General features: G+C 35.9%; 1 protein-coding gene across 1 annotated transcript in view; it reads left to right on the top strand.

The window, feature by feature from the left end:
* The first annotated feature begins 2,791 nt into the window (after positions 1–2,791).
* LOC118200414 (RUN and FYVE domain-containing protein 2-like) overlaps positions 2,792–27,587 on the top strand; it is a 133,665-nt gene continuing 108,869 nt past the window's right edge. The window contains exon 1 of the mRNA XM_085820593.1: positions 2,792–2,991. Coding sequence (XP_085676719.1) covers positions 2,880–2,991 — 112 coding nt within the window. The 5' untranslated portion in view covers positions 2,792–2,879. The remainder of the gene's footprint in view (positions 2,992–27,587) is intronic.

The raw sequence follows: 27,587 nt of genomic DNA, 5'->3' as shown, positions 1-27,587 counted from the left end.
GCGTACGGTAGAGAATTATTTTCAATTTATTCTGCAATTAAGAAATTCCGACACATGTTAGAATGCAGAAATTTTATAATTTATATGGATCAAAAACCGTTAATATACGCTTTTAAAGAGAACCCTCATAAATGTTCACCTCGACAATTGCGCCATTTAGATTTTATTTCTCAGTACTCTACTGATATTAGGCATGTGCAAGGTTCAAAAAACGTCGTTGCTGACGCTCTTTCAAGAATCGAAATTGATTCCATAACATAATCTCCATTTTTGGATTTTAAAAAATTTTCGGAAGCTCAACGGCATGATCCGGAGGTACAAGACCTTCTCAAAAACAACACATCATCTTTGAAACTGGAATTTAAACCGTGCCAATATTCTGATGGTAATATTCTTTGTGACATATCAATGAACATTCCCCGCCCATTTCTTCCGAATCCTTTCGCAGACTCATCTTTAATCATCTGCATAATCTGTCACATCTAGGAATTGCAGCTACTACGAAGCTTATTTGTTCTCGTTATGTATGGCCCGATATGAAACGTCATATCAAAAATTGGGTGAAATCCTGTGAATCTTGCCAAAAATCGAAAATTACTAGGCATACTAAAGCACCACTGGGCACATTCTCTCTTCCTGATGCACGTTTTTCAGAAATCCATATGGATATCGTCGGACCGTTACCTCCATCAGAAGACAATGTGTACCTTTTAACTCTAATAGATAGATTCTCCAGATGGCCTGAAGCCATTCCCATCCCGGATACGAAAACGGAAACCATTTGCAGAGCCATCTTCAACTGTTGGATATCTCGTTTTGGCTGCCCATCGATCATAACAACAGACCAAGGTTCTCAAATGAGATCCGCACTTTTTGCAGAATTTACGCGCATTTTGGGTACGAACAGAATCACAACAACAGCCTATCATCCAATGTCCAACGGCATTGTTAAACGATTTCATCGACATTTAAAATCTTCTCTCAAGGCTCACGAGACCAATAACTGGACTGAAACACTACCAGTTGTTATGCTTGGTATTCGGACAGCCGTAAAGGAAGATCTACAGTCATCTTGTGCTGAACTGGTGTACGGCACAACTCTCAAGCTGCCTAGTGATATGATAACGTCATCTAAGATATCTCCGTATGACACACAATTTATCACGAATCTTCGGCATAGAATGCAACAATTGAATCCAATAGCAACATCTGCACATTGCCAATGAAAAATGTTACGTAAGTGCTTCCTTAAAGTCGTGTACGCATGTATACTTACGTGTCGATAGAGTAAAGCCACCTCTGTGCCAACCATATACAGGTCCGCATAAAGTCCTTTTTAGAACGGACAAAACTTTCACAATTGATAGTAACGGTTTGAAATCTAGTGTGTCTATAGACAGTGTGAAACCAGCCTATTTGCTTTCGGACTCTAAATTGCCTGAACTGAAAACAAATAAAGACTTAAAGACTGTTAGTAGTAGAATAAATCTGCAAACGAACTCTCTAATACACAAACTGTCACCAGATCGGGAAGACATGTTCACTTCCCTAAGAAACTTGCTTCTTACATAACAATTTAAAACATTTTTTTTAAATTCATATCTTAACATATTTTTTGTTATTTCATGTTTATTATATGTGTCAATACCTTGTTATATATTGAATTGCATTTTGATCTTTTCTAATTTTATATTCTAATTTGTAATCATGTAAAAAATACCCGACAGTCCGGATCCTCTGAGATAATTTCATAACCTATGTCGTTCCTTTGAATAGCCATTAAAGGAACTGGGGGGAAACTCTGTGGTGATGGCGATAAAGAGCGCGCCTTGCGCCCTCCGATAAGTGTGGCAACCCTAGAGAAGAAGTTTCTTACGAGTAGCGAGCAGAACAGGCTGTCGGGGAGTATGCGCGATGTTCCTAAATAAAGCTTAATTTTTATTGTGCACTATGTCTCGTTAATATTTATATTAATGCAGTAAGAACATAATCTGTGATATGGAATTCGAGGATTGGTGGTAAAACATATAGGAAGACACCATAATTCCCTTATAATTTATATTTACGTTTCCGGAATGTTATACTTTTATCTTATCGAAACGAAAGTGTGATGTGATATTATAACCAATAAAGTTTGTCAATAAATAAAAAATTAAAATAGAAAACTTTCAGTAAATTTATATTTTATAAGACATACATCGATAAGTGACTGTTATTTTGCCTACTTGTAGTATCCTTTTATATTCAGATATACAGCATCCCTCTGTACTGTTAAAACTGGGGGATTCTTTATATTTCTAAGTCTAGGAATATTTCGTGCATAGCGATCAATAGGGAAATAAGCTGGGTAATCACCGATAGCGGGATTCCGGTTGATTCCCCAGCGTAGCTGCTATAGAATGCCAAAAATTGTCCCGACCATGGAACGTGGGACTTACATTTACATCATACGACGTCGGATTGTCGCATTTGGATCGACTGTCTAGGTTAAAATGGTAGACGCGACTGTTAGTTCAAAACCTATTTTATTAATTTAGTAGAAGCATTAATTTTTATTGCTCAAATTACTTTTTTGAACGTTATGAAAGAAAAAAAAAACCTAAATTTCTCTGAACTCTTAAATGATTTCCATGGAACCACAAAATAATATTTAATAAACGGTGGTTTACACAATTCTCAGCCCTGCAGGCTGTTGATGTTGCAAGCGATTTTGATGCGCTATCTATCGGCTATTATAATCTTTCATAAAAATTCGCAGTTAGCTTTATTTTTTCCCTGCACATCGGGCCAAAAGATCTGGCATTTGTATGCACAAAATGACAACTGAGTGTTTGTGTACAGTTTGATTAGTGAATCAGAGTGTTAATTTATGTAATGAAATGGAAAATGAAACTGGGGAAAGTAGTGAACAAGCTACGTTAAAAAATAATGAAGATCGGTGGCCAGTGCTTTTGGTTTCCTCTGAGCCTAGGGTAAAGCGCCAATATACTAGTAAGTAAAATCCTTTCGTCTTTTCTTTCACCCACGTAATGTTTTGAACGCTAAAATATTTGCATTTCCTGTAACATGGAAATGATGTGTGTATTTTAATAATTGATTCACTTGCCTTAGTACTGTGTTGTTTTATAACTCTGATATGCTTTTAATATGTAAATAAAGTGCAGATGTTCGAGAAACTGGAGCATATTGTTTCAGTGTTATGAAATAGATGTCTGATGGAAAGGGATAAATTTGCATGAACCTTTCTCACTGAAGATTTTATTTCGTTGTGAATGTTCTGAAACTAATTGTAGTGTTTCAATGGCACTGTATAACGATTGTTTATTTAATATCTTTATTTTTACATTCATTTGTCCAAAAGGAAAAATATAGTATACATTAAGTATTAACGCGTGACATTGTACTGCGCTTTCGATGGAAATGTGTTATTTAAAAATACAGTTTTATAGAATGAAAAGATTAAAACTTAAAGTGCATTTTAAAGTATCTGCAAATAATTAATGACTAACATAATGGGCTAAAGCGAGATATCAGGAGTACATCATATTTGACAGTTTTTGTTAGGCAATGATTTAAATTTGGTAGCCTTATTTACTAATGCTGAATGCCCAGTTTTTGCAGTTTGGTGATTTATTTTGAGCAAAAACTTATTGTTGTGCACATGGGAAGAAAAATACTAATGGATCTTATAATGTTTATTAAGGACAATACTGAATTGTGAAGTTCTTTAATTTTTTTTTTTAAGTGGATTATAATTATCATGTAACATGTAATAGAGTCTTGCAGGCTCGACTCTCAATTACTCGACCTTCCACATAATTAAATGTGAAACTATATAGGTGATATTAGAAATATTATAGTAATTTCTAGGGTTGATCTTTGGATTATGGTAACTTGGCGATTTTTTGGCGAAAATTTGGCGACCAACTCTGCTACAGCGACCCTCTATTTTTTTTCGCCGCTAAAGATATGTTTCTTTTCTTTTTATTTACTGAACACTTTTTCCAACAATCTACTAGCCAAATTACACTTATGCTAGAAATTTTATGTAACAAAACTGCTTAATCATGACAAATATTAACTGCAAAATTGGGAAAAAGTGTACAATCGCAAACTCCTTCCGCGTTTTTCAGAATAGCACATACACATAAACCATTGGTACAACTCTAATATACGCCCTAATTTCACCAAATGTGGCGATATGTGTTCTGCGCTGGTTTTTGGCACGATTGCGTGTTCTATGGCAACCCTGTTGACATTGAAAAATCTTTCGCTGCAGCTCGTTGGTTCGCCTCTGTGTTTGACAAGATGGGAGGGAAAGATAAAATGGTAGTTGTTGAATTGAAGTTCGGCAAAAGGAAATATGATTGTGGCTATCCTGTTGAGGGATAGTGGGTATTTGGAACTGTGGAAAGAGGGTCTGGGAGATTATTTTTAATGGCAGTGCATGATAGAAGTAAGGATTTGTGATTTTATTTATTTGTGAACCATAGTATAAATTTTCTGGATAGTGTGTCTGGCTGTCATGTAAATACGATAGTGGCAGCATGTTAAAGGCGGTATGAAATTTATATTTCTGCTATTCGAAAACGCATTAATTCATGGTAAGTGCATTTTATTTTATCCTTGTTCTTATTTTGTAGAATGTTATGTTCATTGGTTCTTTAGTATGAATTTCTGTCGTTATTGTTGTTTTGGCTGATCTTTAGAATATGGTAACTGGTAGTTTGGCGACATTTTGGAGGCGATAAATTTTACTACCTGGGACTTTGGTAATAATGTGAGCAGTACTCAGTTCCAATTACGCATTATTTTGTGTGAGGGAAATGAGAGATCATGGGATATGTCATGTGATATTAATGGATGAATTACGGTTCTTTAATCGGAAAAGGGGGGAATCGGGGAAAAAATCTGGAAATTTTGTATTTGGCTTTATTCTGTGTTCTGTGAAACAGTGTTCGTTAATTTTTGGATCCCATGGCCCTAACTAAAGTGAATTCGAAATGGGTATTTAGTGGGATTGAAAGGGGTAGTAATAAGTGTTTCTTTAAGGTTGTGCGAGATAGAAGTAAAGATGTTTTATTAAGTTATTTATTTTACCTGGTACCTTGGTGTGAACTATAAGTATGATTTTAAAGATCCTGAAACAGAAATAAGAAAAGTTTATCGGACATGTAATCAAGATTCTGAAGAAGAATAGGTAAGTTAGTATTTTTAATTATTTGAGGATATTATTTTTATGCATTGTTCTAAATGTAAGGTGGAAGTAAAGTAATTTGCGTAAACGTGCATGGAAATAATTTAAATATTTGACACTAAGTATTTGTAACCATTTGTAATGTTTGCGGTATGAATTAGTTAGTGACGTTTGTAATATAATAGATAATGTAGAGGTAAAAGTTTTTGAATATTTTATTTATTTTATACGGGGAAATGTTCATATTTGGAAAGGGTATATACTTTTTCACGATCAGGTAATTTCATATATGTTCTTTTTACCGGGTTTAAAGATTCAGAAAATTGTTATGCATTTTCGTGAAATTTTTCTAATTTATGAGAAAAAAGCAGTGTACATGGATATAGTGAAGAGTGTGCGCAATGCCATTTTTGTGCAATTCTGGGATGTTTTTTTAAGTAAAAATAAGTCAACGTGTACATGGTTTAGTGATATTTTAATTAAATGATAGTTATTTTGTGAATTTTATGTTTGTAGGAATTTGGTATACGTTTAAATTGAAGTAAACGTACATGGAAATAATTTAAATATTTGACACTAAGTATTTGTAATGCTTGCGGTATGAATTCGTTGGTGACGTGTATAATATAATAGATGATTTAAAGGTAAAAGTTTCTGGATATTTTATTTATTTTATATGTGGAAATGTTCATATTTGGAAAGGGTATAAACTTTTTCGCGATCAGGTAATTTCATATATGTTCTTTTTACCAGGTTTAAAGATTGAGAAAATTGTCATGTATTTTCGTGAAATTTTTCTAATTTATGAGAAAAAAGCAGTGTACATGGATATAGTGAAGAGTGTGCACAATGCCATTTTTGTGTAATTCTGGGATGTTTTTTTAAGTAAAAATAAGTCGGCGTGTACATGGTTTATGTGTATGTGTTATTTTGAAAAACGTGTAAGGAGTATGGTATTGTGCACTTTTTCCCAATTTTGCAGTGAATATTTGTCATGATTAAGCAGTTTTGTTAGATAAAATTTCTAGCATAAGTGTAATTCGGCTAGTAGATTGTTGGAAGAAGTGTTCAGTAGATAAAAAGAAAAGAAACATGTCTTTACTTCGTGAAGACAAAATGACAACGGGGAAAAAAAAAATAGAGGGTTGCTGTAGGAGAGTTGGTCGCCAAATTTTCGCAAAAAAAAAACGCCAAGTTACCATAATGTAAAGATCAACCCTTGTTTTTTAAAATTGTTTGAAATTTATTTTAGTTTATTTTGTTGTTTAGTGTCTAGACTCTACAATTCGTAGATGTTTTTTAAAGTTGAAACAGAACGCTGTGTACCTGGTATTATTTGAAATTTATTGTTGTTATGTTATTTTATTAAAGCGAGGAGTGCGTAGATCGTAGATTCCTTCCTTGCCTAAATTGTGCAATTCGTAGAATTTTTTTAAAGTTTAAACAGGATGCTGTGTACATGGTATTCTTTGAAATTTATTGTTGTTATGTTAATTTATTAAAGCGAGGTCTGCGTAGTTTGTAGATTCGTTCGTTGCCTACATTGTGAAATTCGTACATGTTTTTTTAAGTTAAAATATGTCGCTGTGTACATGGATTCTTGTCAAATATTTTTGGTTAGAAACTTTACGTTTTTGCTATCTAAATTTTTTGTTTTTGTTTCGGATTTTTAGCTAAATTGTGTGTTCAAAACGTAGTTTTTGCATGTGCGAAAACCGCGTTTTTTGAGACATTTTAGGCTAAAAGTTCAAAATGTAGACAAAAAATTTAGATAGTAATATGGCAGCGTGAAGTTTCTCGCCAAAAATATTTGGCGAGAAATTTGGCGACTTGAGGGCGCATATCAGAGTAGTTCCAAACCATTTACACGTCGACTTATTTTTACTTAAAAAAACATCCCAGAATTGCACAAAATAGGCATTGCACACACTCGTAACTTTATCCATCTACACTGCTATTTTCTCATAAATTAAAAAAATTTGCACGAAAATGCAAGAAAATTTTCTTAATCTTTAAACTCGGTAAAAAGCACATATATGAAATTACCTGATCGCGAAAAAGTATATACCCTTTTGAAGGATGAACATTTCCACGTATAAAATAAATAAAATATCCAAAAACTTTTACCTCTAAATTATCTATTATATTATAAACGTCACCAACGAATTCATACCGCAAACATTACAAATGGTTACAAATACTTAGTGTCAAATATTTAAATTATTTTCATACACGTTTACTTCAACTGAAAGGTATACCAAATTCCTACAAACATAAAATTCACAAAATAACTATCATTTAATTAAAATATCACTAAACCATGTACACGTCAACTTATTTTTACTTAAAAAAACATCCCAGAATTGCACAAAAATGGCATTGCGCACACTCTTCACTATATCCATGTACACTGCTTTTTTCTCATAAATTAGAAAAATTTCACGAAAATGCATGAAAATACTCAACGTATTCTACTCAAACGTATTCCAAAATACTACAAATATATAACTCACAAAATCACGAATATTAAATTAAAATATAATTAAATTAAAAAACATTACTTAAAATATAAATAAGCACATACATTAAATTAATAAAAATTAGATTACAATCCTAATTACTTTAAACTAAATCATTGCTAATAACAATTTTCCAATAATATCATATTAATTTATTTACTCCTTACATTTAGAACAATGCATAAAAATAATATCCTCAAATGATTAAAAATACTAACTTACCTAATCTTCAGAATCTTCATTACGTGGCACGCACACTTCCACTATTTCACACAACACACAATGAAGCTTAATACAAAATAATATAGTACTACAGTTTTCCAAATTCCTCCCTTTTCCGATTAAAGAACTGTAATTCGTCCATTAATGTCACATGACATATCTCATGATCTCTCATTTCCCTCACAAAAATAATGCGTAATCGGAACTAAGTACTTCTCACATTATTACCAAAGTCCTAGGTAGTAACCTTTATGGCCTCCAAAATGTCGCCAAACTACCAGTTACCATATTCCAAAGATCAGTCATGATAAAAACTTCCTCCAAAGTTAACTTACTACACGAAAACGATGATCCAAATCTTAAACTCCGCTGACAGCCACATACTTTACCAGCAACCATTTGACTGCAAACCCACACAAGTCTATCAGAATCACCATTCTTTGTATGAGTTCTCATATCGGCTCCGCATTTCGGACATGCTAAACTCTGTTTTAAAAATTCCGACTCCCCCAGAAATTCCAAAAATGCACTTCTCATAAACACACCCATGAACAAAAGACTCGTTAACAACTCCAACATCGTAGCTTTTAATACTAAATTTACTTTACACTCAATCTAAAATACACGACTGAAATCTTGCCACCACATCTCTCATTGCAACATTCAAAACACGCACAACACGAACCAACAAGCAATTAAACCACTGCAGTTTAAACATCGAAAGGATTGCCATATGCCATACAGCATCATTCCCCTAACCATCCCACAGCATGCAATCATGCCAAAAACCAGCGCAAAACACATATCGCCACATTTGGTGATCTTAGGACGTATAGAAGAGTAGAGCCTACAAACGCTATACATTTACAAATAAATGTTCTTCTCCAGGATTTGAACTCGGCCCATTTATACGACAGCCAGCACTACTAACTACTATACCGTCTGAGCAGCATATACAACACAATACTTGTAAGTTAAAATATAAACTGAGAAATTCTACTCAGAATGAACTGAACATTTAGCAAACATCAGTACAGTCATAAACCTTCAGTCAAAAGCTGCTAAGGGATAAGAACAGGAAAAGGAACATAAATTGTAATTGAAAGCAGCTACCTTGCTTTCTTCAGCTACTTTACCAAAGAAAAAATTTGAAATGGACTAGGAATTGAGTAAGATATTTTAATAATGATTTTTTAAATGAAAGAAGTGCTTTCTTATCCCGTTTTTCCTTTTCTACATCTTCTGTTCTTTTATTAGAAGGTTAATTTTTTGTGCATGATTATTGACATTGTATTTGTCAGGACTGGTATTTCTTAGGACAGTTTTATGATTAGTGACAGGTCTAATCATAATTTTACAGTTAGCCACAATGTTACAATTAGTGACAATTTTATGACTTATTTCTAGTGTCAATTATTTTTGACTAATTTCTAATGATGATTTTACATCTATTTTATTACCTCCTGTCTGATCATTTTGTCGATAATTCATCCCCAAGAAGAATTTGGATGAAAATCCATGTTTTCTTGAAGTATAGCTATGAGGGGCCCACTAGCGCCCGAGAGGTAATGTCGCTGAACACTGGTAGTTCAGTCCGAGGTTCGGGCGCGAATGGGCTGGCTGCATGGGTGTTTTCGGGGTTTTCCCCATGTGTAACATGTATACGAGCCAGTTTCCCTTAGAAAGTCCTCGACGAAGGCATCCCTCACCTTAGGCAGATATCCCTAGTCTGTTTTGCCATAATTAAATAAACCAAACAAAACCAGTATAGATATGAATTGAATATTATGGTGAATGTTCATATGTTGTTTCCTGTCATATTCATTAGTGGCATTCCTTGCAAATATTCAGTGCCACATTGTGCAGTAATATCTCTGAGATATTCCAAACAGCATGTTAGAATATTCCAGGAAAATACTATAATCTTCCATATATATACTAGAATATACATGGAATATCCCTATGTCCACTTGTTTTCATATGCTAAGAATGTTCCTAGAAATATTCTTTACATTTTCTATATATGTTCCAGAGAGTTAGACTTCAGCAATAAATAGAAAATAAATCTATAACCATACCAATATTTAAAGAATTTTGGTTTCTGTGTAAAAAAAAAAAAAAATCACTACCTTTTTTTAAAAAAATTTATCATACTTTCTAAAAATATATGATGACCACTTTTGCAATATAAAAAATTATTCCTATTTGGAATGTTTCAGATCACTTCCTTCCTATTGGTTTTCTAAATTTCAATATGTTTGAAACATTTTAAGAATATTTCTCAGACATCATAAAATATTCCCAATAGTCTGCAATATTTGGAATCAGTTACAGGTGTTCTGGAATTGTTGTAAGATGATATGCAATGAAAATGGAATATCCCTGGGATACTCCATGCTATATGAGGGAAAGCTGTATAAAAATATGAAACTGTAATTTATGAAATAAAGAGGAATTATGATATAAAGGGTATAAAAAAGGAGCTTAATATTTATTTGTTTACTTTATTGAACATTTCTTTCAATGCGCGCATGCATAAAGCATACATTACGTGCGTGCGTAATGTATGTGCATGCATAATGTATGCGCATGCGTAAAGTTTGTGGCTTTGAGGTCCAGGTTATAAATAATTCCGGATAATGGACGTCCGGATTACGGACTTTGTACTATACATTTTAATTGTCGACATTTCCTTGAAAAGTCGCCATCCTACCTACTGTTCTACTGTATCTAAATTTATGTTACTTTCTCCTTTGGCTATCTTCAAAGTATTTAAACAAGACTTCTAAGAAGGGCAGTAAGTAAGCTGCTTGTATTTATAAGAAGGGAAATTAAATAAATAAAAAGGAATCAAAGATAATTAAATTCTAGTAGCTTGACAACTAAGTTCTATTAATATATAATGAAAATGAAAATTAAATGCAATTAATAACTTGTATTTAATGTGACTTCTACTGCAAAAAAAGGTACAAAGGATAATTCTAAAAAGTTGTGCGCAGGGAGTGATTCTAGAGTTGCACTCATTGGAATTTTAAAATTGTGAAAATTCCAAAGCGAATTTTAATGGCAAATTGTTTCAATAAATTACACTTCATTACTCTTATAAGTAATGTATCATTTTAAATTCCATTTGCAGATTATGTTATTAATTTTAAAAACCTTTTGTTATGTTGTTGATTTGATTTCAGTTGCAGTGTATGCTGCAGTTCTAGCTTCAATTCCAGTTGCAATTTATGCTATTATCTTTAAAAACTGTTTGGTGCAAAATGGAGATGAGCTTTTTGTAACAATTATTATGATTTGACATTACTTTGCAGTGCATTAATTCATCTGTGATGTCGTATTTCTCATACTGTTTGTTAATCACAAAATTTTATGAAATTCTTTTTTCATATCCATTTTTGCCAGTAGAAGGAACTGGCTACCACTTCATTTCCTATGGTGAATGCTTCCACTATCTCGGCATCAGGTTACCAAGCAGAAAATTGTTGTCCTGTTATGTTCATGAGCATATGAGAAGGTCATTTTAAACATTTAAACAGTTTTTCAAAAATAAAATGCATTGTGAAATAATGCTCAGTCATAAGAACTCTTTCTGCCCTGAGGGAACTATTTTCACCATACAAACAATTTTTAAAGCTAACATCATAAACTGTAATTTCGGGAGTGTCTTCCATTAAAACAATTTGTTATTAATATCCATTTTGGAATTTCCACAATGTTTGAAAGTTTCATATGTGCAATATTTGAAGCACTTTGTATTTTATCCTTTTTAGTAGCAGTTAAAAAAAGGAAAAGTGATGTGTTGTTTATAATTTAACCTATTAACTTTTTTAGATGTTTTATTTGTTGCAGTCACTTAAGAATATGCTTACCGACTAAACTTATATTGTTGTTTCAATTCGCTTGCTAAATTAACTCAGCCAATTTATATTTGGCTTATAATGAATGCAGTATCTACTCCTGAGCATCATGATTGGCCCATGCAACAATGGAAAACACTGCCTTGTCAGATGAATCATAATTTTTTTGCATCATGTCTGTGATCATCTTCTAAGTGAACAGAAGACTGAGACATGTACTGTGGGGTGACGATAGACCCCCTAGTGAAGTATTGTGTGTTGGGGGAATATTTTATGGGCATTTCTGGTACCAGTGGTGGTTGTACGCCATATTATATGGTGCAGTCAGCTATACAGACTGTGTAAACACCATTGTTGTATAATTACACTCTTCCATTACCTCGTGTCATCCAAATCATCCAGGAATTCCAGTTGATATCTTAACCTCCACACTCGTTGACTGTTAATCCCGTTGAGCATATCTGGACTGTAATTGAGCATCAGTTTAATGCTCAACAATCATCACATCCAGAATTGTATGAACTCTGATCGCAAATTTGACACAATTTTCCTCCAGTCACTTATTAAGGATTTGTAGAACATATGGTGCAATGAGTTACAGCCATTTCGCGTGCCATAGGAAGAGCAATATTATTAGGAGGGTGATCATAATATTTTAATTGATCAGTGTTTATGTGTTACAAAACTCATTCAGCAGTTGTTGAGTTGTCGATGTATAAATATTTTATGTATATATTTTTTTTGTTTGTTAACTATATTTTCTCAATATTCTCTCTATTCAAAGTTTATCCGAATGGGAAAACTTATACAATTCAAAGGTTTTACATTTTAATTATTTAATATACTATTAATGTTTGCATTTAAATGTAATACTAAGTATTTAATAACTATTGTTATTGATGCAATATATGTGATAGTTAATAGCTACTGTTACTGATAATTGACATGTGAATATTGTTAAATGCATACAGTTCATAATGAATGGAATGCACACAGAACCAATGATAGCTTGGTAAAATTTATTTTCTGAGGGGGGAAAAAAAAAAAAAAACGCTTTGCAGCTATGGAACTTCCCATGAAAGTACTCGTACAACTTGTTTCAGTGTAACAGAACACAGTTGGTAGTTATCACTTCAATATACTAAGGTTTTCTTTTTTTAATTTACTCAGATTATGGCGAAGCACACTGAGACTATTTTCCCAAGGGGAAGAATGCTTTCGTGGAGGACTTTTTATGGAAAAGTGGTTCGTAGGCACGTTGCACATGTGGAAAACCACAAAAATGCCCATGCAGCCAGCTCGTTCCTCTGGAATGGAACCCAGATCGGAACTACCTGTGTTCAACTTATCTGCTTGTAGGCCTCAACCTACTAAGAACATAAAACACAATGCAATGCAAAGCCCATCTAAAGGGTAAAGCTCACATAGAGATCTTTCAGTGCTCCTACTCTGGAAGTACTCTGAACTGAAAAACTGAAAAATTATACTTTCTCCAGGCTTTTATACTTTTTCCCTGGCTGCTTAGAAATCTCTAGAACCTTGGAAGGCATATGTGGTTAAAGTTACAAAAAAGGGTGAATATGGTTACAGTTACATATAGAGATCAATTACAGTACTGATTACAATTATACAGGGATTGACCAAAATATCGCCAAATCGCCAAGTTTGGGAACTTTTGCAATTTATCACCAAATTTGGTGACAAAAATTAGTCGCCCAAACCGTCGTCAGTTTGCGATATCTCGCCAATTTAGCAAAACAGCCATGTTAAATAGACTTTATTTATTTTTCTGGCTGAGCTTCATTTTCTTCGGACTTTTCATGCTGCATTATACAAAAATTCATAACAGTATATTTAATAAATGCTGTTTTTAATGCAGTGGCCCGTGGTAAAGTGGCCGAGTGGTAAAGTTGCGGAACACTGGTATTTCAGTTCGAGGTTCGAATCCTGCAAACGGGCTGGTTGCATCCGGCAGAGCTTCATTCTCTTCAGACTTTTCATGCTACATTATATAAAAATTCATAGCAATATGTTTAATAATTGCTGCTGTTTATGCAGTGGGCCTACCAGTAGCCGAGCAGTAAAATCGCTTAACACTACTAGTTCGGTCGAAGGTTCGAATTTCACGAACGTCTTGGTATGGGGGTTTGCATGATTTTCCTCATATGTAACGTATATACGAGCCAGTTTCCTTTAGAAAGTCCTCTACGAAGGCATCCTTTCCTTTAGACAGATAGCCCTCGAGTGCTTTGCCCTAATGGAATAAATCAAAAGCTACTGATGCAGTGCGCTTAATTTTCAAATGACTTTCCAATTAAATGTTATTGATATTTTTTATAATTTAGGAAGCTTTTACTGCAGGAAATATCTTATGCATTTCTTTCTATCTGTAGAATCGGGAATTTAAAGTAAATGTGGAGTTGTTTCTATTTGAGTTGTTTAAAAGTTTCTAGTTGAGGGCATCGCTGGAGCACATACGGAAATTAACGTGTCGCCGATGCGGGTATATAAGCACCATCTTGGCAAGATATTATTGTGGCAATCGTCTGTTTCCGGAAAGTTGTGGAAAGTGCTCGAAAATTAACAATTTCAACATTATTACCAGATGCTTCCAAAGAAAACCAACGTGCTTTTTTTTTCCTTCTGCCGAAGAATAAAAACCGGTAAACATTCATCGGAGAATAAAGAATGTGTATGGAGAAGCATGCCTGTCGAAAACCACTATTGTGGAATAGTGCTGTATGTTCAGTGCTGGTCGCAATTCGACTCAAGGTGCAAATCGATCTGGGATGCCCTCCGCATCAATTTGAGACAACAAGTGGGCAGCTGATGATGCAGTGAGAACAGAACGTCGCATATCCATTCGTACGCTCTCAAAGGATCTCTACATAAGCTTCGGTAGTGTGCAGGGCATTATTTGATTAGAGTTAGGCTACTGTAAGGTCTGCAGCCAATGGATACCCCGGCATTGGATTCCGAGCAAAAACCAAACCAGAATGGCTGTTTCCCTGAAGCACCTGATGCGTTTCAATGTTGAAGGGAATGCTCTCCTTGACCGCATTGTTGCAGACGACGAAAACTGGTGCCACCACTGGAAACTTGGGTCGAAAGCGTCTACTATGCAGTGGTGTCATCTGTCGTTCCCTCGTCCCAAGAAGTTCAGGAGCCTGTCATCTGCTGGAAAAATGATGTTTAGCCTGTTCTTTGATTTCCAGGGTCCATAGCTTATTGATTTCAAGAATCCAGGTGTCTCCATCACTGGAGGATGATACTGCAAAACATTGAAGAGATGGCAATCAAGGCGAAATGTCCGAGAAAAGTGAGGAATGGGGTAATTCTGCTTCATTAACGCACGTCCCCATATCGCAAATGCCGTAGCATGGAAGTTACATACACTAAAGTGGGGGACACTCGAGCGCCTGTCTTACAGTTCTGATCGCTCTCCATGCGATTCCCACGACGTTGGTGCCTTAAAAAAATCTTTGAAAGATGTACAGCTTCAGTCAGACGGAGAATTGCAGCAGGCAGTGTCGGACTTCTTCAAGCAGCAGAAATGGGAGTTTTAACTAACGAGTATGTATATTCAGGCCGTTAGTGGTGGAACTCCTTGAAGTGATAGGGATTACTGCTTAAATGCTCACGGCTATTTTGCATGATTGGCATGCCAAATCTGGACTGTATAGCCTTCCAACGGAAATTTCTTTATCTTTCCTTTTAGTTTTGGTTCTGATTGTAGTCACGCAGATTTAACCGGGTTACTTTCCAGAACTTTTAAGTTTATCTTAACCGATTCAACTTAAAGGATATTAACACGTTGAGCGCCACGCGTATGTTTTAGGCAATCCCGTTCTGGCCACGCGCTTCGCTTAAAAGCGCTGGTATTGTAGGGCCAGTGATTCGTATCGCGGTGGAAGTTAGCAACAAGTTGTGAAAAAGGAGACATTCCGTCGAACAAAAATGCAAGAATATCTAGAAAACGACAACATAAACTCCGAAGAAAATTGGGAAAAGCCTCTGAAGTACGAAAATATTGTAAATTACGTTATGATAAAAATGCAACAGAAGCTGGTAGAGTAATGGTCAGAAAAAAGACTAAAAGAGTGTTGTCACATTTTGTAATAGCTGTAATGGAGAACCGTTTTTATGTTTACCGTGTCTCAATGAAATCCAATGAATCAAAATCAAATCATGAATCAAAATTAAGTAAATTTTAAATAAATTTTGTGTAATTTCATAAAACAGTGTAAATTTTATAGTTATATATCATGTTACACGCTGTCAGCCAGCGGCGGTCGACGCGGCCTAAACGAAAAGGTCTAGTGTCAGCCACAAATGGTTGACGCGACTTAAACGGAAAGTTTAGTGCAGCCACAGATTATTACTTGGGTAACGGGGACAAAATTTATACAAAGCAGGATGATCTCCACCGCAGTTGCAGCATGTGGCAGGTACATCTAATCCGTACACTCACGTGCCCAATGGGGTCCAGAGCATCTGACACAACGGATTGGAAGGGTGCAGAGTTCCGAAGAATGGAAAAAGCCCTGGCACCGAAAGCATTGAGTAGGGCCCTTGCGGCCGCCGTAACGCTCAATGTGCCCCACATGTCAGTGAAGGCGAACAGATGATCGAGGAAGGGGTGTGGGATGACTTGTAAATATACAAGTGGCATAGGATGTCTGGAGCCAGGCTGAGTAAGCCGAACGATGCGATGCACTTTAAATCCCATCGCCTCAACTTCCTTTTTGATATCCCCGACGTCTGTTTCAACAGGGAGGCCTATGATGACAATTTTGACTGGCCGGTCCTGCTTTAGGTCGAAAGTTTTGAACTGGATGCCGGCTTGTTTCATCCAGCGGGTGACCTCCCTGAACTCCAGCTCTGTTTGTACAAAAATTTTGAGATATGGTCCAGTCAGGATGCTCCGTAAATTTGGGGCAATTTCTCTCATGAATGACACTTGCGTCTTCCAGTTTTTGCTGCTCTTGAGATGAATAGCCGGAATCCTCTCGTCAGTGTCAGCTCAGTGGAGGAATCAAGGGCGTTAACGCGATCTATCGAAAATGTGTCCGCGAGCTACTAGTAGTTCGCGATCGGCGGTTTGGCGATCACTGGACTGCACCAGCATTTTGAAACACTATATAGAACGTCACGAATTCTCTTTCACACATCTTTTTATTCAAAAGATTCACCAAACTATGTTTAGCCTATGTAAATTTTACGTTTTTTATTTACACATTTTCCTTTACATTTAACTTTATAGCTTATTATAATGACTTAACGGTTTTACAGCCAAGTTAGATAGTAAGTGAGTATTTCCTAAAATGTTGCACGTTTCAAAATTTTCGAGCATAAATATAAACATTTTCAATTTTGATGGAATTTATTTGCAAATATGTGCTATGTCATCATGTTTTCGAAAACCACTTTGGGAAGTTCCTTATTGATAACCTTTCTAATACGCTGAATATATTAGTATCTCCTTTTACATTGCTGCCTCTGTATCGAATTTGCTACAAAAGTAAAAGCTTTGAAAAGAATATTGTCGTTGCCACAAAATAAAAACTCATGCATGATGTCATTCAAACACCGTTTGCGTCATTTACGCCTACTGGATAGGGTCGCTTACTACTCATATTAAGTCGTTAACTCGCTTGGTTTTGATTTAAGATTTAATGGGCCATTTTCTAAGTTTAAGTAAGATCGACTGTATTAATCTTAATTAGCGAATAACGAAGCGGAATTTTAGAGGAGCTTGCTTTTTCTCCCAAAGAAATCTTTAAAAAAAAAACTTCAAGTTGCAGCATCTATGACAGAAGACATATTTGCTATAGGTTTTCATCCTTGAACATCTTGTAATAAACTTCCTGAAAAAAGAAATGATAAAATTGGCGAATTTTTCTATAGCTGCTGAGATGAGGGATGCCGTATGCATATTAAGTACATTTATATTAAATTAGATTCTACTGAAATTTTGAAGCATTTTCTCATCGCTTAATGTTATCAAAATAGTCCTGGACAAAAGTAATCACATTAAACGGTGCCTATTGTATTGTCACCTAACATTTTTTATGATTCATATTGAGTATCGGATAAAAAGAAAAAATTGTTTGTTTAACTTTCTCATCATGAAAAAGCAGCTTTCAGTTGAACATTAACAACAGGAAGTCGGAATAGAAACAAAAAGTGCCGGAAATACCGCTTCTGAGTTGTTGCAATACATGAGTGGTGACTGATAATTGTATTTCGGATCGGATTTAAAAAAAAAAAAAAAAAAAAAAAAAAAACCTTGTTTCTGGCCGGCACTAAGTGATTATGCTATAACGAAATAAGCAACGTATGGCGTTGGAAAATCTTATTAATTTAATAGTGAACAGAGCGTAGCTAGGGTCTGGCAAGGGAAAACATCTGTCCCCGGGCGCAGCATCCAAGGGGCGCTAAATTGATGCTACGAAATTTTGTAATGAAATGTTTTCCATTCTTGGCACACAGAAAGGGGCATAAATTCTTCAGTTGTCCTCGGGCGCTGGAAACTCTAGCTACGCCCCTGATAGTGAAGCAGATGTTTATAAATATCATAGATTAAACTCAAATTATGCGAATATCATTATATTTCATATTTTGTGAATTACTTTATTTAAATTTATTAAGTATGAGATAAACTACCTTTTTAATTTTCCCAGTTTCGATATAGTAAATGATAGCGAAACCATATAAGCATCAAATAAAATTGAACAAAAATTGAAACGAAAAGTGTTTTGAAGTGCCACTCTTAATATTTGTTGTCAACAGTCTGTGTCACACTAATATCACATGTTGCTTAGTTATTAATCCTCCTTTGTTAATGTGTTTGAATTGTGATGACAATTGACTGAAATTTGGAGCGCTTTTTTTTTTTTTTTTTTGGTGTATCTGCCAAGAATAATTCTTTATATTCCGAAAGAAATCAATACTTTGTGTTTTATTTTGAAACATTCTTCATTAATAATGCGACCACATTTAAATCTGAATCTTAACTTTCAGAACTCTTTCTTCTTAGAAAATACTGGTGGTAAAGTCACAGCAAGTTTACATGAAACTGAAAAGATAAGTAGGTTAGTACCATTATCACGTGCAATTATTCTGATGATAATAAGTTAACACAAATGTTGCCCCCCCAGAAGTGCTATAGGAAAAATAACCCTATATTTGTTGATATGGAAACACAGTAGTCGTAAAAATTTCCTATAAATGCATAATGATGCGTTTCCCCCCTTCTCTGCGTTACTGATAAATGTGCAGCAGTGCTTTTTTTCTCTCCGCCTCCCAATGGCGAGTTCTAGTCGTTTATAGGCGTTGGCCACTACTAAAGTAAGAAGCCGTGTTCTCTATACTGCGAGGCACCTGATAAGTAGGCTACCCTTGCCTCCTATGAACGGACGGACAAATTACATCCATGCCTTCTACAAGATTCGAACCTGGGCCCTTCAGTATGGCAGTCAGAGTCGCTAACCACTCTCTGGCGGCATGCTTTTTTCTCTGTTTTTGGTTTTCCCCCCTTCCATTCATAATTAATTATTGTATGGAAACTAGAAGAGTCAAAAGCTTCCATTTCTATTGGAATTAAAATTGAAGGAGATGGAAAGTTAAAGAAGTACCCCGATCTTCCGAAATGTGTATGTGTATTCAGTAAATTCTGCAAAAGGTATGATTGTAATGCCTTTTTCGTTGAAAATTGTATTTCGTCAAGACGTGCTTGAAATTAAGGTGATACAAATGTCGGTACTTAGGATGAATTTATTTATTACTGATGAAAAAAATTTGATGTTCTTTAATAACTTAATCTGCTACTTATTAATTAATTAAATAATTAGTTTAGCATATTTAAACAACGTAAGACATCAAAAACTTCTTTTATTAATTTTAAAAATGTGTAAATTAGGGATAGAACGCTCGAAATTCAAAAACTTAAACCTTCGGACGAGTGGGCATTTGTATCTTTCCAATCATAATCGAAAAAATTGTTATCGGAAAGATAAGTTTTAAAGTCAAAGATAGTTCATAAAAAAAAGAAAGAAAAAGGAGAGGTTTTTGCAATTTCTTTGGGCCTAAATCACAAAATCATCCTGTTGTGGCCCTGAATGCTACATTCTGAAGAGAATGAGCTCTAATTTTTACTGTTTATCAGTCTTATCTCTGGAAATAATCGTAATTCTAACCTAAATTCTTAATAAAAAATTTAAAAAAAAAAAAAAAAAATTTTTTTTGCAAGTCGTATTGGTATTCATTATCTATGGAAATTGCTGCAGTTGTGTGTGTTTTATTTATTTAATTTTTTTTAATGAAGACTTGTATTAGATGTCGAATAAAATCGATCTTCCAAAAATTTTGAATTATAACATTTAATGGCCTTTTAAGCTAGGATTCGAATGAAGAAAAAGAACTCGAAGAATTCGAGATTCGTGCATTCGAATGTACGAGGGCTATCCAGAAAGTAGATTACGTTTTGGAATAAAAAAATAAACAAAGTATAGGAAACAAATTTTATTATATACAGATGAAAGCCACACTCAAATACTACTTTTCTACATAGTCACCATACAAATTAAGGCATTTATCGTAGCGATGTACGAGCTTGGAAATTCCTTCGTCGAAAAATTCGGCCGCCTGCGCCTTCAACCACTTCGTTACCTCTTCTTGCAGCTGTGCGTCGTCATCAAAACGCTGCATAGCCAGCCACTTCTTCATTGCTGGGAATAGGTGGAAGTCGCTCGGTGCCAGGTCGGGACTGTACGGCGGATGAGGAAACAACTTCCACTTAAAAGATTCAAGAACTTTACGAGTGACATTTGCCGTGTGGGGCCGGGCGTTGTCGTGAATCAACAAGATCTTAGAGCTCAACATTCCTCTGCGCTTGTTTTGAATTGCTCTTCTGAGTTTTTGGAGAGTTTGGCAATACCTTTGAGAGTTTATTGTAGTGCCTCTTTCCAGGAAGTCCACCAAAATTACACCTTTTCTGTCCCAAAAAACAGTCGCCATCATCTTCCTTGCCGACATTGTTTGCATGCATTTCTTGGGTTTTTGGGGAGAACTTGTGTGCCCCCACTGCATTGATTGCAATTTCGTTTCACAGTTCACATGTTTCACCCATGTTTCGTCACCAGTAACGATGCGATCGAGTAAAGAGTCACCATCCTTATGGTAAGCGTCCAAAAAGTTCAACGCTGCAGCCATTCGCTGATTTTTGTGGTCCTCTGTCAAGATTTTTGGAATCCATCTTGCACAAAACTTGTGGTAACCAAGCTTTTCGCTGATAATTTCGTGCAACAAACTTCGCGAAATTTGTGGAAAACTCAAAGAAAGTTCCGTTATTGTGAAATTTCGATTTTCACGGACTTTAGCATCGACTTTTTCGAGAAGTTCGGCGGTCACTATGCTGGGTCTCCCACTTCGATCTTCGTCGTGAACATTGGTTCGGCCATTTTGAAATCTTATGACCCACTGACGCACTCCACCTTCAGTGATAATGTTGTCCCCATACACTTCACGAAGCTGCCGATAGATTTCTATCGGTTTACAGTTTTTTGCAGTCAGAAACCTTATTACTGAGCGCACCTCGCAGCTCGCGGGATTTTCAATTAACGCAGACATTTCAAACCGTCACAGTATCTGAACGGAGCACAGCGCGAACCTCTCACTAGCACGGCTAGATGCAGACTGAGCTGCGCAACGCTCTGACCCCAAGATGGCCGCGCTAGCCCCGCCCCTAGCGGACACAGACGGAAACGTAATCTACTTCCTGGATGGCCCTCGTACTTACTTTTCGAATTCGGATTTAAAAAAAAATGCTAAGTCCGAAATTTAATGCCTAGTATCCGGAATGTTCTAAAATCCTTAACTCCGGGCCACTAATTTGGTGACTTCCTATATGTTTTACCACCAATCCTCGAATTCCATATCACAGATTATGTTCTTACTACATTAATATAAATATTAACAAGACATAGTGCACAATAAAAATTAAGCTTTATTTAGGAACATCGCGCACACTGCCCCACAGCCTGCCTGTTTCGCTCTGCTCGCTACTCGTAAGAAACTTCTCCTCTAGGGTTGCCACACTTATCGGAGGGCGCAAGGCGCGCTCCTTATCGCCATCACCACAGAGTTTCCCCCCAGTTCCTTTAATGGCTATTCAAAGGAACGACATAGGTTATGAAATTATCTCAGAGGATCCGTACTGTCGGGTATTTTTTACATGATTACAAAATTAGAATATAAAATTAGAAAAGATTAAAATGCAATTCAATATATAACAAGGTATTGACACATATAATAAACATGAAATAACAAGAAATATGTTAAGATATGAATTTTAAAAAAAATGTTTCAAATTGTTATGTAAGAAGCAAGTTTCTTAGGGAAGTGAACATGTCTTCCCGATCTGGTGACAGTTTGTGTATTAGAGAGTTCGTTTGCAGATTTATTCTGCTGAACTGTCTTTTAAGTTTTTATTTGTTTTCAGTTCAGGCAAATTAGAGTCCGAAAGCAAATAGGCTGGTTTCACACGGTCTATAGACACAGTAGATTTCAGACCGTTAATATCAATTGTGAAAGTTTTGTCAGTTCTAGAAAGGACTTTATGCGGACCTGTATATGGTTGGCACAGAGGTGGCTTTACTCGATCGACACGTAAGTATACATGCGTACACGACTTTAAGGTAGCACTTACGTAACATTTTTCTTGGCAATGTACAGATGTTGCTATTGGATTCAATTGTTGCATTCTATGCCGAAGATTCGTGATAAATTGTGTGTCATACGGAGATATCTTAGATGACTAGGCAGCATGAGAGTTGTGCCGTACACCAGTTCAGCACAAGATGACTGTAGATCTTCCTTTACGGCTGTACGAATACCAAGCATAACAACTGGTAGTGTTTCAGTCCAGTTATTGGTCTCGTGAGCCTTGAGAGAAGATTTTAAATGTCGATGAAATCGTTCAACAATGCCGTTGGACATTGGATGATAGGCTGTTGTTGTGATTCTGTTCGTACCCAAAATGCGCGTAAATTCTGCAAAAAGTGCGGATCTCATTTGAGAACCTTGGTCTGTTGTTATGATCGATGAGCAGCCAAAACGAGATATCCAACAGTTGAAAATGGCTCTGCAAATGCTTTCCGTTTTCATATCCGGGATGGGAATGGCTTCAGGCCATCTGGAGAATCTATCTATTAGAGTCAAAAGGTACACGTTGCCTTCTGATGGAGGTAACGGTCCGACGATATCCATATGGATTTCTGAAAAACGTGCATCAGGAAGAGAGAATGTGCCCAGTGGTGCTTTAGTATGCCTAGTAATTTTCGATTTTTGGCAAGATTCACAGGATTTCACCCAATTTTTGATATGACGTTTCATATCGGGCCATACATAACGAGAACAAATAAGCTTCGTAGTAGCTGCAATTCCTGGATGTGACAGATTGTGCAGATGATTAAAGATGAGTCTGCGAAAGGAATTTGGAACAAATGGACGAGGAATGTTCATTGATATGTCACAAAGAATATTACCATCAGAATATTGGCACGGTTTAAATTCCAGTTTCAAGGATGATGTGTTGTTTTTGAGAATGTCTTGTACCTCCGGATCATGCCGTTGAGCTTCCGAAAATTTTTTAAAATCCAAAAATGGAGATTTTGTTATGGAATCAATTTCGATTCTTGAAAGAGCGTCAGCAACGACGTTTTTTGAACCTTGCACATGTCTAATATCAGTAGAGTACTGAGAAATAAAATCTAAATGGCGCAATTGTCGAGGTGAACATTTATGAGGGTTCTCTTTAAAAGCGTATATTAACGGTTTTTGATCCGTATAAATTATAAAATTTCTGCCCTCTAACATGTGTCGGAATTTCTTAATTGCAGAATAAATTGAAAATAATTCCCTATCGTACGCGGACCATTTCTGTTGACTTTTATTGAGTTTCATAGAGAAAAAGGCTATAGGTTCCCATGTTTGTTGAGACAACTGCATAAGTGTGCCGCCTATTGCGACGTCTGAGGCATCTACCCAGATGCTTAGCTGGGCTCCGGGAATAGGGTGTCTCAAAAGGGTAGCCTGAGCAATGGCATTTTCGGCAGCAATAAAGGCTTGTTCAGCATTCTCGTTCCAATTTAATTGTGGGGATGACTCCTGAACACGAGAACGAGATTTCTTTTTATTAATATAGCCTTCTAACAATTTTATTAAAGGAGAAAGAATATGTGCTGCTTTAGGTATGAAACATTTGTAAAAGTTAAACATGCCTAAAATTCGGCGAAGCTGAGTGAGAGTGGTAGGTTGAGGAAATTCTAAAATACATTTGACTTTGTCAGGAAGAGGTTCAATTCCGTTTTCACTAAGGTGAAAACCTAAGAAATCAATAGACGTTTGACCAAAGGTGCATTTTGAAACATTTATGCAAAGTCCATATTCCTGAAGTTTGGAAAATAAAGCTTTCAAATGCCAGCAATGTTCCTCAGAATCTTTAGAGGCTATGAGCAAGTCATCGACAAAAGCGTAAACACCTTCTAAATCCCGCGTGACTTCATCTACAAAGCGTTGAAAAGTCGCGGATGCATTGCATAAGCCGAATTGCATACGGGTACTTTCGAATAAACCGAATGGTGTGCATATGGCGGTTTTGTGGATGTCGGCTGGGTTAATTGGTATTTGATGGTGCGCCTTAATCAGGTCGACATGACTAAAAATTTTAGTACCGTGCAATGCAGCAGTAAAATCGGCTAAGCATGGAATAGGATATTTGTCTTTTATTGTTTGAGCGTTCAATGCTCGATAATCTGCAACAGGTCTCCATTCCAGACTTCCCTTTTTTGGAACCATGTGAAGTGGGGATGCATAATTGCTGCTCGAAGGTCTCAAATGCCCCAATTGCATCATAGTTTGAAATTCTTGTTTTGCTATTTTTAAGCGATCTGGAGCTAACCGACGAGGTTTTGCAACCACAGGTGGACCTTTAGTTATGATATAATGAAGGGTGTTATGTTTAACAGGTTGGTTAGGATCTGGTAATCTAGTAACTGAAGGAAATTCTTTTAAAATTTTGTGATATGGTGTATCACTAAATACAGTTTTTACTGAATAAATGCTTGCATTTTTCACGCAACCGACGGTTTTAAAATGCGTTTTTAAATCTTTGAGACATTTGTTTCTGAGATCAATCACCAATTCAAAGAAATGGAGAAAATCTGCTCCAAGAATGGGTGTACTAACATTTGCTATAAGAAATGTCCATGTAAACTGTCGTCTTAATTTGAAATCCAAAGAAAGTGTTTTTTGACCATAAACATGAATAGTAGAAGAATTAGCAGCGAAAAGTGTTTGTTGGGACGAATTCCGTTTTTGAGAATTATTTGCTGGAAGTAAGGACACGTCAGAGCCGGTATCGACCAAGAATGAAAGGTTTGTTCTACGGTCACGAACGAACAGGCGACGTGAAACTTGAGGCAAAGAATAAGTCGCCTCTATTCTTTGCTGGTTTCGTTTTCCTGCCATGAACAAGGTTTTGTACGTTTGTCATCTCTACACTTTTTCCCAAAACGTCTATGATACCAGGAAACAGAATAATCTCTCCTTTTGGAATTGCTTCTTTCCTTATTGCGATCTCCGCGATTTGGCGAGCGACCACGAGAAAGAGAAATGCGATCAATACGTTTGTTTAATTTTTCTATTTATTTAAATAATTTATCCTCAAGAGACTGATCGACTGTGCGAGAAACGGCACAAGTCCCTGGGGTTGGATTTACTTCTAAAATTCTGTCGGCAATTTCTGCAGCTTTATCTACAGTTAAATTGGAAACCGCTGCCAAAATAGACTGAACAGTCGAAGGCAAATGTTGAAGGAATAATTCTAACATTAAGTTATCAGGAACATTTAAAGATTCTGCTCGACGCTTCATATTTCTAAGCAAATCGGAAGGTTTTCGAGAACCTAATTCTTCTCCAGATAATAATTGGCGAATTTCTTGCTGAGAAGATTCTCCTGAACGATTTATTAACTCAGTTTTGAGCTTTGTATATGGATCAATAGGGTCTGGTTTCATAAGTAAATCCCGTACTAGTGATGCGATATCTGGAGGAAGATGAGAAACTATATAATTATATTTAGTAATGGATTCTGTGATAGGTTTGGGGGTGGCAAGAGCAAAGGTACTTTCACACATAATAAACCATAAAGATGGGTCTGATCGGTTATAAACCGGAATTTGGACGGCATGAACATCAGACATTGTGCAAGGTTTTTAAGCAAAAATTTAACTAAAGAAAATGAAATTAAATGATAAGTAGAAAACAGAATTATAAAATGATCTATAATTACTACTCATCTGTGATCCGGAGGACGAAAACCGATGTAATCCATTACTTCTGGTTTGGAGATCTTGAGTGATGGCTTGTAGTCAAAACCGAAAGTGCTTGAGAACTGTTCATACGATTTAACACAGTCCGGGTTACCATTATGGTGATTTCCTGTTATGTTTTACCACCAATCCTCGAATTCCATATCACAGATTATGTTCTTACTGCATTAATATAAATATTAACAAGACATAGTGCACAATAAAAATTAAGCTTTATTTAGGAACATCGCGCACACTGCCCGACAGCCTGCCTGTTTCGCTCTGCTCGCTACTCGTAAGAAACTTCTCCTCTAGGGTTGCCACACTTATCGGAGGGCGCAAGGCGCGCTCCTTATCGCCATCACCACACTAACAACCTTTATTTTTTGTGCGTGTGTTTTAGGCTTTAGGCATAAGCATTTGATTTCTTTTCCCGTAATAAAAAGTGGGGGGGGGGGGTTCCTGATTCTTAATTTCACTTCGCATTAAATAAAACATCTCTATATTGAAGAAGCTATCATTTGTTAATATAAATCTGAAAGATCAATAATTGGGCTCCACAGCCTCATACATCTCAAAACGAAACATTCTACATTGAATCGTTATTTATTACATTTTCCCTTTTATTACGGCATGACTATTAACCCGATGACAGCTTGAGAAATGATTCATGCAGCGATATCTAAACACTTTTTTTTAAAATGTTAGTAGCTGAATACCAAAGATCAGGTAAACTTCTATGTTAATGTTGCGCTTGGCAACAATTACGGACTTCAGTTAATTTTTCTGCGAAGTGTTGAGTGAATTGACGAAGAGAAATGTACTAGAAATTTCTTTCCATGTGCAAAAAAATAGATTTAGTAAGTGGTACTGATATGCCAAAAAAATAGCATTTAAGGATATTTGAATTAAAAATAATTGATTTGTTATTTAGATAAGCTCAGAACCGTCACTAGAGGTGGTGCGACCATACCAGACGGTAGAATTAGTAGAGTCAAAATTTTTAGAATTTAGAAGAGCACTGAGCAGCAAAATTGAGGAGGCGAAATCTTTAAAATTTAGGGAAGGCAACTTATGCGAAATTTAGGCACGGTGAAATTTTTAGAACTGCACCAAGTGGCAAAATATCTAGCGCCGGCTGTGAATAAGTCTTAATTTATTTATTCGAGACTCAGATGAGCCTTAAGTGTGTGCGAGAAGTAGGCGTAAGAATAATAAATAATTAAGCTAATACAGTTCAGATTTAACTGTCTCAACGCGCGATAGGAGCAAGACAAAATTTAGTGGAACAAAATGTCTTTAGTCGCCAATCTGATGATACATCACCAGTAGTGTATACCGGATACAGGGTTCGTAGCGGTCCTTATAAGTGCTTATAAGTCCTTATATTTGAAAATAAAATATAAAGGCCCTT

The sequence above is a fragment of the Stegodyphus dumicola genome, chromosome 7 (genome assembly GCF_044657685.1).
Source record: "Stegodyphus dumicola isolate Sdum_Otavi_A_Nest chromosome 7, ASM4465768v1".
In the NCBI taxonomy this organism is placed as follows: Eukaryota; Metazoa; Arthropoda; class Arachnida; order Araneae; family Eresidae; genus Stegodyphus; species Stegodyphus dumicola.
The sequence above is the reverse complement of the archived record's forward strand: the minus strand, read 5'-3'. Positions and strand labels throughout refer to the sequence as shown.